The 17,828-nt window shown below is 42.7% G+C and overlaps 1 protein-coding gene across 13 annotated transcripts in view; it reads right to left on the minus strand.

Moving 5' to 3' along the window:
- The window catches only part of grip1 (glutamate receptor interacting protein 1), a 65,304-nt gene that overhangs the window by 29,205 nt on the left and 18,271 nt on the right, over window positions 1–17,828 (minus strand). For 4 of the 13 annotated variants that reach the window (XM_026146170.2, XM_080292065.1, XM_026146163.2 and 1 more), the window contains exon 1: window positions 15,096–15,840. The exons of 5 other annotated variants lie outside the window; for them this stretch is intronic. In XM_026146170.2, coding sequence (XP_026001955.1) covers window positions 15,096–15,231 — 136 coding nt within the window. In that variant the 5' untranslated portion in view covers window positions 15,232–15,840. Of the gene's footprint in view, window positions 1–1,334; window positions 1,615–15,095; window positions 15,841–17,828 lie in introns of those variants that run through there. 4 more of the 13 variants (XM_080292072.1, XM_080292068.1, XM_026146171.2 and 1 more) reach the window with 1 other exon arrangement.

A 17,828-nucleotide genomic window follows, 5' to 3' on the forward strand; every position in this document is an offset into this window, starting at 1 on the left:
TTGAGCTCTAAAAATGTTAACTATAATGCACTACAGGCAATGGACTTAAAATAAACTTGAAAGAAGTGTAACAGGAATGACTGCTCAGCTGTCAGGTCCACTAAGAAATATAAACAAGGCTTCCACCATCTTGGACTGCAGCTGGTTAAACAGTTAGTAGTTCAAGAATGGAGACAGAGTTTGACTGAAGTTTCTGAACATTGAAGACCGCCACAACAGCAACGTACAGCTAGTCAACAGCAAACCACAAGACGGAAAGGGCAGCAACTTTTTCTTCCAACGAGGGAAAATAAAAATAGCAGAGCAACATTCTCCTAATGCCATTCTGTAGATGAGTTACAGGTCAACTGTCTCAGACTGAGACCGCCACAACAGCAATGTACAGCCAGCTAGAAGGGAAACATGACAGGACAACAACTGAGCTTAACTTAATAAGGAAAACTAGATGGTTCAGGGATGAGAAATTAAAAACAGCTGTTTCTATATTCAGTAATCCAGAGAACAAACTCCAGATCAGCTGTCTTAGACTGCAGCTGGTGACGCAGTCCTTGTTCAGCTGAGTAACATGTTAACCAGCTCTCCACCTGCTGCAGTTTCTGGTTAGAGTGGCCATGTAGAACCACCATCACCAGCTGTGGTCTACAGCGGCAGACACCGAATTCATCTCACCAAGGGAGGACAGGCTTTCAGGACATCGAGGACCGCCACAGCGGCGACTTGTGCCGCCTGCTGGTAGGTAACACAAGACAGAAAAGGCAAAAGCTTAACTTTTCAAATACGATTGAGGGACTGTGCATGGAGGAAAGATAGATATAATTTTTTTTTTTTTAAATGCTCAAATGAGTCATGAAATTTAATTGATCAGCCTAAATTGATGAATAAAGTTAGACGCTGGACACCTGAAGCTTCAAACTGAAGGAATTTCATAATCCTGATCGCTCTCTCAGGCTCCGCCTGCCCTGCTTTCTCTTCCCTGTTAATACAAACCATGAATATTACATTCATGAAAACAGGACCCCATGCTCGCGCGCTCGCTCACTCACTCTCTCTAGGGGTCTCTCGCCCCACAGCAACCTGCAGCCATCGACTGAATGAATCCATCAGGAGATCATTTACATCACCACACACACACACACACAGACACACACACACACACTTACAGCCGGCGTTGGTCATATACAAGCCACTCTCTCTCTTTTCAATGTCAGCAGTTTACAGCAAATGTCTCTCGACCACTCCTGCATGTATGTTGCACATGAAATTCTCCTCCATCACACACACATCCTCTCTCTCTCTCTCTCTCTTCCTCCCAGTGTTCCTCTGTGTCTCTCTACCTTTGTTCACCCTGCGCAGGATCTGGCAGCGACATTTAAACGACACGGCGATCATGGTGAAGCCGAGCCGAGCGCCACCTCCCCCCCAGCGCCATGCAGAAGACGTGCAGCCACCAAAAAAAACCCTACACCTCCCAATCCTCTTGCTCGCTCTCTCGTCTGCAAACGACCGAATGACCGACGACCTCCTCCTCAAACAGAAACCATCATCGAGGCGCTTCCTGAGGCTCGAGAGAGAGGGTGGGAGGGAGGGAGAGAGAGAGAGAGTGTGCTGCAGATGTGAAGCGCCTCCATAAAATCAGGGAGGGGGAGGGTGGAGGAAGAGTCTGCGCAGATGGGAGGATGAAGAGGAGCGGGAGGAGGAGGGGAGGAAAGAGGCTGCCATATCTCTGTGCTGGTTTGTAATGTGTGTTTGTGCAGCTGGAGGGAAGGAAGGATAGATAAAAAGGATTCTGATGTGCGACTGTGATAAGGAGACAAATGGAAGATGGAAAAAGGGACCTGAAGAAAATTATTAAAATTAAAAATGGAGGAACAAACATAAAAGAACAGAAGGAAAAAAGCAAAGAAATAAGAAAAAGGTTAATTGGATAATCCAAATTGCCACTAGGTGTGCATGTGAGTGTGAATGGTTGTCTGTCCCTGTGTGTTAGCCCTGCGACAGACTGGCGACCTGTCCAGGGTGTACCCCGCCTCTCGCCCTATGACAGCTGGGATAGGCTCCAGCGCCCCCCGCGACCCTGAAAAGGAGAAGCGGATGGATGGATGGAGATGAAAAAGGATTACAGAGAGAGAGAAAATGAGAGAAGAAAGGAAGGACATATTGAAGGAGAAAAGTGGAAGGATGGAGGAAAGGACTGAAAAATAAGGGAAGAAAGGTAGGAAGAAGAAAAGGGAAGAATTGAAGGAGACAAGGAATAATGGAAGGGATGTGATGAAAGGAAAGCAAGAACATTAAAGAAAGAAGGGAAAAAGAAACAAGGAAGGAAAGAAACAATAAAGGAGATGGAAATAAATGAAAAGAAGATAAAATGAAATAAGGAAGGATGCAATAAAGGATAGAAGGAGACAGAATAAGGAAACAAAAAGCAAAGGGAACGAAATTAAAGTAAGAAAAGGAAAGAGGGACTGAAATTGATAAAGAACAGCAAGGTTGGAGGTCAGCAAAACAGGAGGGAAGGAAATGAGAAAGTGGAGAAGGAAAAAAGAAAAGCAAGGAACTGAAACATAACAGAAGGAAGCAAACGAAAGGAAGTGTGAAAGGAAACAAATAATGAAGAACTAAGAAGGAACGGAATGAAGAAGGAAATGGGAAAGTGAAGATATAAATAAAAAGGCAGGAAATAAGGAAAGCAAAATGGTGAGTGAAAGAAGGAAGCATGAAGTGCAAGGCAAAGGAAAAACACTGGGCCTTAAAGTGTTTCTGTGGACATCAGCTTGTGATGTGTAAACCGGAGTTTAAACCCTTAAAACTGAAAATTTAATCAGAGGAATCTGAGTCTGCAGCCCTCCGGCCACCGCCGCAGTTTTCAGGAGTCAAACAGCAACAGATTTGTCTGCAGGAGGAGCGAGGTGACGAAGATAAACCTTTTAAAATCGCTCAACGGGGAGCTGTAAAGGTACTTCAGAGCCTTCCCTTACCACTCAGCATACGCAGCTGGTCTGATTTACATGATATGATTGGTCAGCTCCTGGGGGGCGTGTCCAGTAGCAGGTAGTGAAGTGGTCAGACATGTAGGTCAGTGTTTCAGATGCAGATTATTCTGGATTAGTGTCAGTGTGCGAGTATTAAAGGTATTAACAGTGATGTTACCATAACTGCAGTGAAGGCGGGTCAGTGTGTGTGTGTGTGTGTGTGTGTGTGTGTGTGTGTGTGTGTGTGTGTGTGTGTGAGTGTGAGTGAGAGAGAGAGAGAGAGAGAGAGTGAGAAAGAGACACGCACAGTTATTATATCAGGACATTTTTGTTCATGTTATTTAGAATGAGGCATGCTGCTGCTGATCTCTGCCGCCTCCTGCTGGAGACACTGCAGCAGCACAACAGCAAGAACTGCAACATGAATTTATTTAGCTTTTTATAACAGACAAACTCCTGAAACACAGAAAAAAAAAGAAAAAAAGAAGAATCACAACAGCCACAGGACGAGTGGAGACCCTCTGTGATGTGTTTTAGTACTGAGGAAAAAAACAGAAAGGACGTGAGTGAAAAGAAAAAGGGACAGAACACTAATAAGGGGGGGGGAGGAGGAAGGGAGAAAAAGCAAGGATGAAAGGTGAGAAAAAAGGAAGGAAGCATAAGAGTGAGAAAGAAGAAAGAAAATAGACAGGAAATGGGAGAACACTAGGGATGAAATAAATCCAAAAAACAGAGAAGGAAAAAAAACAAAATGGGAAAAAGGGAATCGGGGAGGGGAATAATACAGTGAAAAAAGGAACAAAATAAGGGCATAAACGGGCATAAATGAGGATGAAGAAGAAGGAAGGTGAAATGGTCCTTAGTTTGGAGGGTTTTTTACGCCATCGTCTTTCCTCTGTAGAAGTTTTTAACTTGTCAGGAAACTGAGATCAACAAGAAACGCCGGTTCTCCTGTCAGCATCACCCTCGTTATGTTGGCTGTAGCACATGTTTTGAAGCTTTACATTAGTCATTATGGTAACAAAACATGATCTAAAAGTCTTATCGACCCACAGTGAGATCATAAGCTCAAGTTCTGGTTTTATGTGGTCTTGTTTCTGTTGTTTTCTGTGTCAGAATCACACTGAATGAATGACACACACACACACACACACACACACACACACACACACACACACACACAGGTTCTTTGATTTAAAACACAAAAACATTCAATATAAACTTTACAAGCAGAACGTCCTGTTTACAGCCCCACATCACTGATAAAACACAGAATAATGAAGTGTTGAAGCCCGTCCTGCTCATGTCAACACACACACACACACACACACACACACACACACACACACACACACACACACACACACACACAAGAATGGCTGCAGCTGTTACCATGGAAACAAGCTGATGAATAATTGAGGGGAGAGAGCGAGCGACCCGAGCTGCACAAAGACTGATTTTTGAGAGATGAAAGAAGTGTTCACACCGGCTCACACGCACAAACAGACACACATACACACACACACACACACACACACACACACACAACTACAGGTTATCATCACAGCCGGCAGCATTTCAAAACAACCAAATCAGAGAATAAACCCTGACATGTAGTGTGTGTGTGTCTGTGTGTGTGTGTCTGTGTCTGTGTGTGTTAAACATGAGTTTGAGTCACTGTGCCATCGTCACATGCCCCCACACACTCACAAAAACACTCAGAGTGCTAATGATGCCGTTACAGAGGTGGGTGGGGGAGGGGGGAGGAGAGGACGGATGTGCAAACCTTTAATTAGCGCTAACGGTCGCAGTCAGACTGACGGGTTCACGTGTGTGTGAAGAACAGATGGGATGAACTGTCACTGCCGCCGCCACACTTGCTGTCAGACCCTTCAAGCAGATATCAATGCTGAATTTCCACTTATTGAAGGTTATTCAAAGTAGTCAGGACAAAATTGAAACACGCCTTGTTCCCACTTACTGCTCCTTACTTACTATCATTTGAAATTAATCTTTTTCATCTCAGTAGAGAAGATGCATTGTAACAGCTGGAAAGCAGCTCTACTGACTTGACTTGACAACTGAAGGTAGGTTTGGAGAAGAAATGGTTAACTACGTCAAGCAGAACAAGAGGATGTGCATACTAGCAGATAGCAAAGAATTAAATGTTTCTACAATGAAGTCAGCTTTTATTTTTCTTCTACAGCAAAGCACTCAAGCGTTAGTCTCAAAAACACCAATCTGTGAAGGGACGTTAAATGAAAGTCGCTCTACACACACAAAAATGTATACTCCATTACTAAATGATACTAAAACCTTCTGGCAGTATCCATCAGATAAGACACTCATTCATATCGATATCAACCAAGAACTGCTGCAAACACGCAGGTACACAGCCCTTCCCTTCACTAGCAACTGCACAGACAAGCTCCCCTCTTCCCTAGCAGCTGAACACACAGTCCCTCCCTTCACTAGTAGCTGAGCACACATATACGCCTCCTCTCAATAACAGTGAGGAGGAGCTAAGTATGTCTGTGCTCAGCTCACTAGCAGCTGAACACATACAAAGCTCCTCCCCTCACCAGCAGCTAAACACACACAGAGCTCCTCCCCTCACCAGCAGCTAAACACACACAGAGCTCCTCCCCTCACCAGCAGCTAAACACACAGAGCTCCTCCCCTCACCAGCAGCTAAACACACAGAGCTCCTCCCCTCACTAGCAGGTGATTATGTGAACAGGAGTTTAAAAAACTGATCAACACTTTAGAAAGAGTTTCAGGAGGTCATTAAAGATCCTGTTTGAACAACATAAAATATTGAACACTTATAAATGTTAGCTTTGATTAAGCTCATGTTACTGTTAGCTGTTTAACTATTAACAGTTACCCAGTAACCACATTAACCATTGGTTAAGTAATCATATGCAGTCAGTTCTGCCCATCTGTGACACTGTAACAGAAATGTTCTAACAAAGTAAAATTCAAATTATTAGAAAGCTAGGAAGTACAATATTAGAAAGACAAAAGTCAGCAGCAGCTCCAACAAAAGCTGAGAATTGAAGTTTAAGGAAAGCAGGATTTATCGCATTAGTTTGAGATACGTGTACCTAATAAACTGGAAACACTCTGAGGACTCTGAAGAGTAAAGAAAAGGAGGAAGTCGTTGTTCTTTAATTTAAAAGAACTAATTAAACATCAAATCCAAATAATGTGGAGAAAGTGCTGTGAGTCCCGAGAGGCCTGCAGATTAATTAAGGTGGATTTCTGCTCTACTTTCCGCCTCTCTGGTCAAGCGTGTTCATTGGCTGCAAAGATAATCCAGCGGCGAAAAGCACGCCGCCTCCGAACCACCACGGATTCAATCTGAGCAAATGGAAAAAAGAAGGAAACGTGGGCCGGCAGAGTCGAGAGGATCTAACGCAGTCACACATGAGAGCATGTGGGCGTGATGGCAGAGCTAACGGCAGCCGGGAACACAGGAGGACGGTTTCACCACTTCATCAGAAAAATCCGAAGCAAGAGTCGATGAAAAAAGAGAAACAAAATTACTATTCGAGGGCCAGCCTTCCCTCCTGCAGCCCGTTTTCCTCTTTAATCTCCATCATGTTGAACACAGGACCAGTTATGCTAATGAGGGCCTTATTTAAAGCTTTAATTAGCAAATATTTCTGTGTCAACAAGCCTCACACAGCACAGAACTGCTGTGAACTCTTCGCCGTGTTACAGTCACTTCATTAAGGTGCAAATTTATGCATCGTAATGTTTCAGCATGTAATGAGATCAGCAAGCACACGGAGAGGAGATGGCGGCCGGGCGGCGGGCAAGCCCGAGAGGGACAGGTGAGTTAGAGGTGTGGCCTGAGGCTGCAGACCAACACTTTTAACCTGTGCCCCTCAAAACTGGCAATACAAGGCTAAAAATACTCAATATTCTCGTATTTATTTATTAATATAAGTGATTAAGTGAAGTGATGAAACAAACAGTGGAGAGATATAACCACACATTGAGGTTAAAGGACAGCTTCAGGTCATTCCTCCCACCTGAACCATTCCAGAATCAGCTCATTGCTTCTGCTTATGTTTTTACAAAATGATTATATGAGATTGTTTTTATGACTCAACAGGAATCAAAGCTAAAAGATGAGCCTGGTATCGAATATAGGCAAAAAGAAGACCTTTCATATGCAATAATTAGTTTTGACTGGTCACCTATTCCACATGAGTTTGGTTGATGTTAGGTTTAATGATCCCCCAGTTCATTTCCCATGTTTTGAGTGGTGCAGGATAATGATTTTAGGTTTTTGCACATCCCGTTCTCTCATGTCAAAATAAGGATTTTTTTGTTCAGGTCCATTTTGTTCTGCAACAAAAAATGATTTTATTATATGCTATGTGATGGTTTATCCTTTAGGGTGTCTTAATCTTTTCCTTTTTCAAAGAACACCAGAAGACAAACACCAAAGAACTACATCCATCCTACACACGCTTCGGGAAAATCATGAAAATACATTTTAACCAGTCACCAAAGTTCAACACAAAACAATCCTCCAACTCTGTAATGGCAGTAACGGTAAATCAGTGAGTTAAAATACTTAAAAACTTCTTCAATTAATGATCAACGGTGTGCTGAAACAACTTCTATGACTTTATAGGGGCGATCGTGGCTCAAGAGTTGGGAGTTCGCCTTGTAATCGGAAGGTTGCCGGTTCGAGCCCCGGCTTGGACAGTCTCGGTCGTTGTGTCCTTGGGCAAGACACTTCACCCGTTGCCTACTGGTGGTGGTCAGAGGGCCCGGTGGCGCCAGTGTCCGGCAGCCTCGCCTCTGTCAGTGCGCCCCAGGGTGGCTGTGGCTACAATGTAGCTTGCCATCACCAGTGTGTGAATGTGTGTGTGAATGGGTGGATGACTGGATATGTAAAGCGCCTTGGGGTCCTAAGGGACTAGTAAAGCGCTATATAAATACAGGCCATTTGCCATTTATATCCAAAACATCTGTGTCTTGTGTCGAAAGGATATCTGCAGCATTTGAACTCAATCTGGGGCACCCTTTCCCGTAATACCGACTCGCACCATAGGATGGTGCCATGAGCCAAACAGGCATTGAGAGTATAGTCTTATTTACAATAGAATCCACCTGAGGAAATAGTGATGTGGCAAAAGAAAAAAAAATGGCAAAATGCTGCCCCTGGGGGTGAAAGTTTTAGTTTAGCTTTGTAGAGCATAATTACAAAAAGTCTTTCCTCCACAGCTCGGTTCAGGTATTTGATTTCTTACTTACAAAAATCATGAAACGGGAAATAAAAGTTTGTATTTCTTCATTTTCACGAGGATAGAACTGTTACATTTTTTAGCACAGTCACAGTCAGCACAGTGATTGTTTTTCACAGCATGTATGCAACAAACATTCAAGACTCATCAAAGGACCCATCACACTGTTAACCAAGAAAATAAGTTATCTTTTAACTCAAACCATCATATTTTTCAGGACTTAACTGTGTAGTTTTTAATACATACATCCAAACTAGTAGTTTCATATTAATATTATATATATATTAACAATCTAACGATCCAGTTTGTGGCCTCTAACCTCCAACTTCTAAACTCAGGCACACAGTTTCCAGCTTCCAGCTTATAGCATCCAGGTAGCATCTAGCCTCTAGCTTTTAGCATCTAGTCTGCAAAGGTTCCAACCTTGAGCTTCTAATTTCTATCTTCTAGTTTTCAGTTTCCAGCCTCCAATTTTGCCATTTTACAAGTAGAAAATAGTTATTTTCTGCTCTTGGATGAATCAATAGATATGAGACTATGAGACTGGTGTGTGAAACATTTGAGTTCAAATAAATTAGATCTGTGTCCAGAAACACAAATCAATACATCGTAAAATACTCAAATCAGCAGAAACTGACATGAGACTGTATAATATTTACAAATGATAAAGAAAATAAAAACAAACATCCCTCACAACAACTTAAAAAAAAATAAAGTGCAGCCGTTTATCTCAATGGTTTATAATTTTGGTAACAAAGAGACAAACCAATCCGGTCACAGCGCTCCCTTGGTGCAGGTAACAATGTTTTCTCCCTCTTTGCTGATTTTCTGTCGTGCTTTAAGGTGAATTCTAGGAGGGAGCGTTTCAGACACGGTTAAATGGACTCGACTTTAAAGGACTGCATGGAGGCTTCACCGGACAACCTGCTCTACCTCCTGAGGCTAAACGCAGACGCCGAAGTGAGCATTACAGACCAGGACCAGAAACAACTGATGTCATCTTTGTGTGAATGTTTTATTCATGAACTCTTTAAGATGCTCGGTCCAATAAACCAGGTTAACAAGGTCAAACCAGATTGAATCAAAGAGGAAATACGGGACGAAAATCACCCTAAACAAGGAGTGAGGAGAGGAGGAGAAAGAGTGTGTGTGTGTGTGTGTGTGTGTGTGTGTGTGTGTGTGTGTGTGTGTGTGTGTGAGCCAGTCAACCAACCTTAAAGTGCTTTCATATACAATCACATGCTGTGATAACACACACACACACACACACACACACACACACACACACACACACACAACCCCGTTCAGCTATCTTAGTGAGGACCTTCATTGATATAATGCTTTCCATAGCCCCTTACCCTAACCATTAAAAATGAATGCCGAACCTTAACCCTTACCCTAAATCTAACCATAACCCTGACACAAAAACCACATTTTGAGCCTCAAAAACACCTTTAAATGCCTTCAAATTTGTGAGGACCAGGTTGTGTGTCCTCAATAGTGACTGTTGGTTCTCACAAGTATAGTAGAATGCAGATTTCGGTCCTCACAAAGATAGCTAGACAGGATCACACACACACACACACACACACACACACACACACACACACACACACTGCTAGCTGGTAGCTTTGAGAAATGCCTCCTGGCAGTTCTGCACTACACACACAAATGGTTTATTTTCACACAGGAATAATAAGTTCAGTGTCAGCTATTAGCATCCAAACACTCAAATATGTTGCTCTTAATTATTAAATAATTAAATTTACACCCATAAGATTCCACAAAGGCTCCAGAAGGTGTGTGGATTTATTTTTGTTTAATCTGTGCAGAGAATCGGTCCAAATGTGTTCCTCGAGTTCATTCAGAAACTTCTGAGACACCAAAGTGCCGCTCGCGTCATCTGCTCGCCGCCCGCAAACACTTCTTAATAGGTGTAAATGGTTTAGTAGATGGCAAGTTCAAGTCCTGCTTGAGTTTTCTCTGCAGGGAGACAGATGGAGATGGGTGAGGCGTGAACCAGAGTTCAACTAAAAACATAGGCAGTTTTTTCATTTTAGCTCAGCTGACAGTTTTCTGAGAGGAACGTGTCAGAAACACACTTTCCTAGAAGCATGTGGACACAAAGAAGTTTCTGAGGGTGGATTTCACTTGAAAGCATTTCAGAAAACATTATCTTGATTTTGAAAAAAAAAAAAAAAAGCCATCAGGAGGACTGTGAAGGTGAAAAAATAAACTAGAGCACAGTAAGCTTCAATTTATCACTACCTGACTGGTTCCTTTGTTAACTCCTAGCTCAGCTCCCATCGTCTCATCAGAGTTAAAAATAAAGAAGAAAAACTTCAGAATGTGCTTTAAAAACACATCAAAGGGCATCAGAACAAACAGAATCACAATCAGAGACCAGAATAGAGTCAAGACGAGACCAAAATAAACTGAAATTCACAGCAGATCATTACCCGACAAGGGTCTGACCACACTCCTCCTGCCCTAAAGCTTAAACTCCTCCTGCTTTATCACCTGCTCTTTCTGTAACGTGAAACTAAATTTGCAACATGAACATCATCACCTTAAAATAGCGGCTGAGAACATAAAACGATCAGGAAGGTGTTTGCAGACAAATTTAGGAAGCGGGTTATTTTCTCGAAGACATGTTTTTAAACCAGAGGAGGCGCCCCCTGCTGGATATCAGAAAGAACATCATTTAAGACACCTCAGTATTGGCTTCAATCTTCACTCCTGGAAGCTACGTCCATCTGTTGCATATATCAGAGTTATATTGATGGATAACCTCGAGCACCGATGATGATCAGACTGATCAGTGATAATTTACTGATATAGGTGGTTGTTAGCTTATTTTTGCATTAATGCAGGGGGCCAAGTGGGTGAGAAAATTGCAGTAAAGTTTTTTTTAAAAACCAAAAGAGAAGAACAGATTCACTGCTTATTACAGAATGCTGGCCAGACCCACTTTAGATCAAATTGGGCTCTTTGTAGCCCATGAACTAAAATAAGTTTGACACGCCTTTGCTGGCGTGTCAAAGTTACATCATCATCATTAAGAGATTCGTATTGAAGTGAATCAGCCTCGCTAAGTGACCAACACTTCCATCGAGTTCAGCTGTCTTATTTCTGTCTGCAGGTGACGTGAACGCTGCTCGTGTGCAGCGACGCTCGTTAAACTTCATTTGCCGGTGAAAGACTCGGCTGTTTGTGTGGAGAGCTCGATGATGAGTGGAGGAGAGACTGGTGACACGTTTTACACAATTACAAAGCGGACTGGACGAGTTAGTGGAGCTATGAAGAAGACAAAAGGCAGGCAGATGTTATGACTTAATAACACTTTATCTGCTCAACTGATGTCCATCCACTTCAGCTCACTAATTACTACTGACTGAATCATTAATCGATAGGCGAACGAGGCTCTTCAGCTGGGACAGCTTACATTACTTTCTCTTCTTGCTTTACTTTCTCGGTGTGCATCAGGGAGGGAGGATAGCGTGATCCCACGATAACACTATGGAGATCACTCAAGCCTAAGACAAAGTTCACAGAAGAACAAAGAAGGAGAAGAAACCATTTCATATGATCCAGGTCCACACCTGTGGGGCTAAAAACAAACCTGCATCTCCACCACCAGACTGTAAACACACCAAACTTACAGTTTAACAAATCAAAAATCAAACTGTCTGTCACAATATGTATTCATTCAGTCATAAACAGCATGAAATGGAGGAGATGGGTTGCAAAGCAACTTGCAGATGCACAACAGCTGTAGGAAGGCTAAAGCAGCTTATATGGCTGCTAATAAGACGTCTAGAAGAACACCAGCAACGTCAGAAACAGGCTTCATTTATCCACAAACACAGAGGAAGAGTCTGGAGTGTGCTTAACTAGTCGATCTCAGTAGATCCACCAGCATTAGCTTTGTTGTTGTTGCTGATGCTCTATAAAAGTGGCCGAGCATAAAATAAGTGTAAAAGGAACCCCCAGATATGGGTCACAAGAAGACAAATTATATCTAAATGTAATTAACCCTTTAAGACCTACCATAGAACCAAGTTCGCCAGAGCTTATATTATATTTTTACATGCTGTGGAGCCATTTTTGGGAGCATTTCAAGTTGCTATACATCAATACAACCATTATAGCCCAAACTTTAATAATATGTCTGCATTAGGTGCATAGTAATTACATAAATTGCAAAAAAGTGCAATAAACTACAAAAAAATTGAAAATCGTTTTTGTTTTTTTAACATATATTTCTAGTTAGAGAAATTTAAGAGGCTTATCCCTCAAAACTGTAAATACAAAAAAGTTACACAAACTAGTTTCCCACCACAGGAAATTTATTTTGAGTGTCTTCATAGATTTATTTTTGAAATACACCAATTTTTATACACTGCAGGAAAAACGAAAATAAATATTATACTGCAAATTTGCAAAATAACAGCATATGCATCAAAATAAACTATTTCCAGCAGTGCAATATGAGTCTTAAGCACCACAGAAACGACACAGAAAGTCATAAAGTCAAACATAACTTTTTAAAACACATAACAAGTAAAACACAAGCTCATAAGGCCCCGATCGTAAAAAACTACATTTCCGCAAAATGACGTCACTTCCGGTTTCGGGCAGGTCATGCGGTCATGTGATAGTTCGCGCTGATGGACGTAGGAAGTGTTACAAACAGCTGATGGATCGGCGAAGCGTGTTTCTGGAATATCATGTTTTTGTTGCTGCAAGTGATTTTTATGCAGTTTTTGCAAAGCTATATGTGGAAGGAAACTGTGACCGAGGACAAGCTGATGGCATAAGATGTAAGTACAACTCCTCCAGTTTCATATGCAAAAAAAATTATTGCGCTAGCTTACTTGGTTGCAGAGCTATCGGGATTTAAAAATAGTTACGCAAAACAGAGCGTGCCCGCTCCGATCGGCTGTAAAGGGTTAAAGATCAGATAATTAAAGTGGAAGTGTGAGCGCCTAGAGCTAAACACATTATTCACGACTTAGTGTATCACGATCTGCTCCTGATGGGGGAGGAAATCCCAACTGGTCATATTTGGAGCAAAAGTTTCGTAGGTTCAGTCAAGAACATGGAACAAAAAAGGAGTAGAAACTACCGCAGGGCCCCAAAGAAGGACTGAAGCGTGCAGACTAGAACAACACAAGACGTCAAACCTGGAATTAGTGTGCGCTTTCCCACATTGTTCACATTCCTTCCTGCAGTAAACATCCTGCCCTGTTATTACCCACAAACCACCTGGTTCATGTCATCTGAATACCTGAGTGAGCGTGTGTGTACTGTAACTGAGCAGCTTCACTAACGACCTTCATCTATAATACAAGACCTTAAACACACACACACACACACACACACACACACACACACACACACACACACACACACACACACACACACACACACACACACACAGTGAGAAGAGCAGTATTTCCATCCCTTCACAGGACTAACCTCAAAGTCTTCACCCTGAACTTTACTCCATCACCTTTAAGAGGACTCAAACTTCTACACTGAACCAAGGTGAGTCTTCACAGTAAAAAAAGAAGCAAAAACACACACACACACACACACACACACACACACACACACACACACACACACACACACACACACACACACGCACACACACAGCTAACCCTGAAATTTGTTCCTTCATCTTACAGGGACTCGAGCTTTGTCTCCATGAGGACATCGAGTTTAATTCAAACTTCAAAGTCTTCATCTCCTCTTGGGAACTCATTTTAGTTCCCTCAAATTGGACTAGCTCTAAGTTCCTCTGGTCAGAGGGCCTGGTGGCGCCTGTGTCCGGCAGCCTCGCCTCTGTCAGTGCGCCCCAGGGCAGCTGTGGCTACAATGTAGCTTGCCATTGCCAGTGTGTGAATGTGTGTGTGAATGGGTGGATGACTGAATGTAGTGTAAAGCGCTTTGGGGTCCTATGGACTAGAAAAGCGCTATACAAATGCAGGCCATTTACCATTTACCATTCCAAGCCTTCAACCTGAAATTTTCTCGATTACGGTGGTTTTCCCTTCATAGGGCTCACTCTTTATTTAGACTCATTTTTTGTTCCCATAAGGAAGTCAAGTCCCTACAGTGTAAGAAGAGCAAACACAAATACGTCAAACCAATTACAATAAGACACACCTACAGCCCCCCCCCCCCCCCATTATATCATTACTATATATAGGACTCGCTTTTTGTCCGCATGTGCTTCCACGTAACCCATAAATACAAGACTTCACACTCTAAATATTTCCACCACTTTAAAGGTCTCGAGCCAACCCTGAAAGTCTTCACCCTGACATCTGCTCCCTCACCTTACGGGGGAGGTGGAGTGCAAGAAAGTACCCACAAGCCAGTGTCCCAGGAAACAAATTAAAATAGCACACACCCATGGAGTTGTATTTCCATCGCTTCAGAGGATTTACGTTTGTCCCCTGAAGGAAGTTGGGACTCCACATTACAGAAAAATTAGTGCATATATTTCCCCCTTAAAACACAAAAATTAAAAGACATCACACACACTCATTGGATTTCTTTTACTTTTGAGGAGTCGAGCTACCTGTAATATCATCGTCCCTGAAATTACAGCAATTTTGTCCCCTTGAGGAGGTCCCCACAGAGCACTAAAGTAAACACACTCGAGTCCCCACAATACATTTAAAACAGCGCACACCAACACAATCTAGGCCACTTTGAGTGCCATAATCTGTTGATAAGCCCCTCTCTCTCTCTCTGCATCATCTCTCTACCTCACTCGCTCTACAGTAGGACAATAAAACAAAGCCTCTCTCCCTTTCTCCATTGTTTCTTTATGGGACTCACTCACTCAGTAGGTGTGTGTTGTACTTGCTGGTGTAGTAGTAAACGTCTTCGTAGCCTTCCTGGTAATCATCATCCGCCCGGTACCTCCTCCCTCGCCTCCTCCTGCTCAGCAGACGTAGCAGGGCCAGGAACCGCTCCATCCCCACCACCTCCACCACAATCACACTGGGTCCAAACTGGGCCGGGCTACGCTGCAAGCTAACAGCAAGGCCAATAACGGTGAGGGCTAAGCGTTTATTCCACACAGAGAGATAGAGAGAGTGAGATCAGGTTTCCTCCTCCTCGCCTCCTCTTTCTGCTGCGCACACACACACACACCTCTGGATATCACACACACACACACACACACACGCATTAGCGCACATGTAGCACACACACACACACTCCCTCACACACTCCCTCACTCGCTCGCTCTTTGTATTCTCTCCTCTATCTGCAGCCTCCCTCTCCTCTGTTCCCGTCTTCTTTCGGCTGTTGGTGCATCTAGCCGGGTTCAGCCAATCACAGAGCTCGCAGCTCACAAACACACACACACACACACACACACACACACACACACACACACACACACACACACACTTTGCTCGCTTGCTGCTCTCGCCCTCTAACACACCACTCCTCCATCTCAGCCCTTCGTCCTGCACTTCCTTTCCTTCATTAGATCCTTCCTTCCTTCGTTATCTTGTCCCTCTATTTCCTTCCTTCCTTCAATCCTTCCTCTTCTTTCTCTTCCTGTCTTCACATTTCCCTTCCTCTCCTCCTCTTCTTCCTCATTCATACACTTCATTCCAGTGTGGGGGGAGGGGAGCCGGTGAGTGAATTCCTCAGAGTCTTCTGTAAGTGTACCAAGAGGAGGAGAGAGGAGAGGGGTGGAAACGTGCAGGTAACTGGTGGAAAACTGAGATAAAACCAGATTTCAGGAACTGAAAACCAGGATTATCCTCCTGGTATCAATATCAAGGTCCTGTTTGGGTTTGGGAGAGCACTGGTGTAGTTTTACACTCGATTCAGGAAACAAATGAAGACACAAACCACAGACAAAAGACGTGAAACCCGGATAAACATCAACAAAGAGCTCTCAGGTTCCATTTACCTCAGAAACAAGTGAACAACATCTGCAGTCATCCTTGGAGCACATCTGGCTGACAACATCAACTCAGGGACAGCCACAGGTCCACCTTACATGATTACTGACCTTTTAGGCCACATCTGGCCCCGTTAACCTCTGCCGTAACCGACATAAATCCCAGCTCCTTACTTTTTGCCTCATCTAGTTCTTGACAACCGTTGGAGTTGCAGTCCAAAGCCTAGCTTGTGACATCTGGGCAACATCTGGCCCGAACAACTCTCGCTGTACGTCACAACCATACTGTCTTGTGACTTTTGAGCCACCTCTGGCATCAACTCATAGACAGCTCCAAGTACAATTTATATGTTTAGTGGCATTTGAGGAACATCTGGCTCATCCAACCTTTTACATAATCGACATCTGGATCACATCTGGCTCATCCAGCCTTTGCTGTAACCCATGTAAAGCTCAGTTCGTGACTTTTGGGCCTCATCCAGTATCAACTCAAAAACAGCTGCCAATACACATTCAAACACACATTAGGTGATATTCAAGGAACATCTGGCCCTGACAACCTCTACTGTAACCCACCTCGATATCAGTTTGTGACTTTTGGGTCACATCTCAGGCATTACAGCTAAGACTGTATTTTTTCCCCATTTAAACTACATTTACAGCACAAAGAAAGAACTTGTAAATAGATCATATTGTATATATACTGTAAACTTGCAGGATGTTTGTCAGGTTAGTGAATAATTGTGTTACACAATCATAATAAACTTTTGGTTTCAAGCTCTTATACTTTTCCTGCTTGCATCACACAAAGAACTGATCACTCCATCGCTGCCTCATATATGTTACACCGTGAAAAGCCCGACTGTAACAGGATAATCAGTGTTATTCATCTTCAGTGTTTTGAACACCTGACCAGTGTATAATCCCTGCAGGTGTTCTTGGTCGGCCACCCAGAGTCTACACAACCTCCACAGAGACCTGAAGTCCAGACCTCACGCTTCCTGCATCAAAAGGGTCTGGTCAGGATAATAAATGGAGACACTTGTGCTAAAGCAAGGACTAAACAACGCTGAAAACAGCTTCCACTCTGAGTCAGTGGATGCGATCTGCTGAGGTAAGCCTGCTGCATGATGGCAGCATCCTCTGGTACCTGAGTACAAGGCTTCACAATAACACGGGCACTAAAGATCCTGAAACACCTTCATGATTATATCCAGCTGCTGACAACTTCTGAGAGATTTTTTATTAAAGAATAAAATAAATAAAATAGCAAACTTTTGCTTTTACCCTCATCTCCATTTATTTTATATTTATGCAATAATCATTTTTTGTCTTTTGCTGATCGGAGTTACGCTGCTGGCAGATGTTTAGAATTCATCATATGATATACGCCGTCATTTTACTCTGCCTTATTTATTGATTAATAAAAATGATGACAAATAAAGAGAAGAAGCAAAAAGAAAATTAAAACATGATCACGATCAAAAATTATATACGAAAACACTGACAAAATGAAACATAAAATAAAATAAATAATAAATTACTGAAAAATTATACTTTCAGCAATGATGAATAAAGTGTGCAAAAAAAAGGTAATAATATTTGGCATTATTTAAAAGCATAAAATATGACTATATTAATAAATAAGATACG

Source organism: Astatotilapia calliptera, chromosome 17, assembly GCF_964374335.1.
Source record: "Astatotilapia calliptera chromosome 17, fAstCal68.1, whole genome shotgun sequence".
Taxonomy (NCBI): Eukaryota; Metazoa; Chordata; class Actinopteri; order Cichliformes; family Cichlidae; genus Astatotilapia; species Astatotilapia calliptera.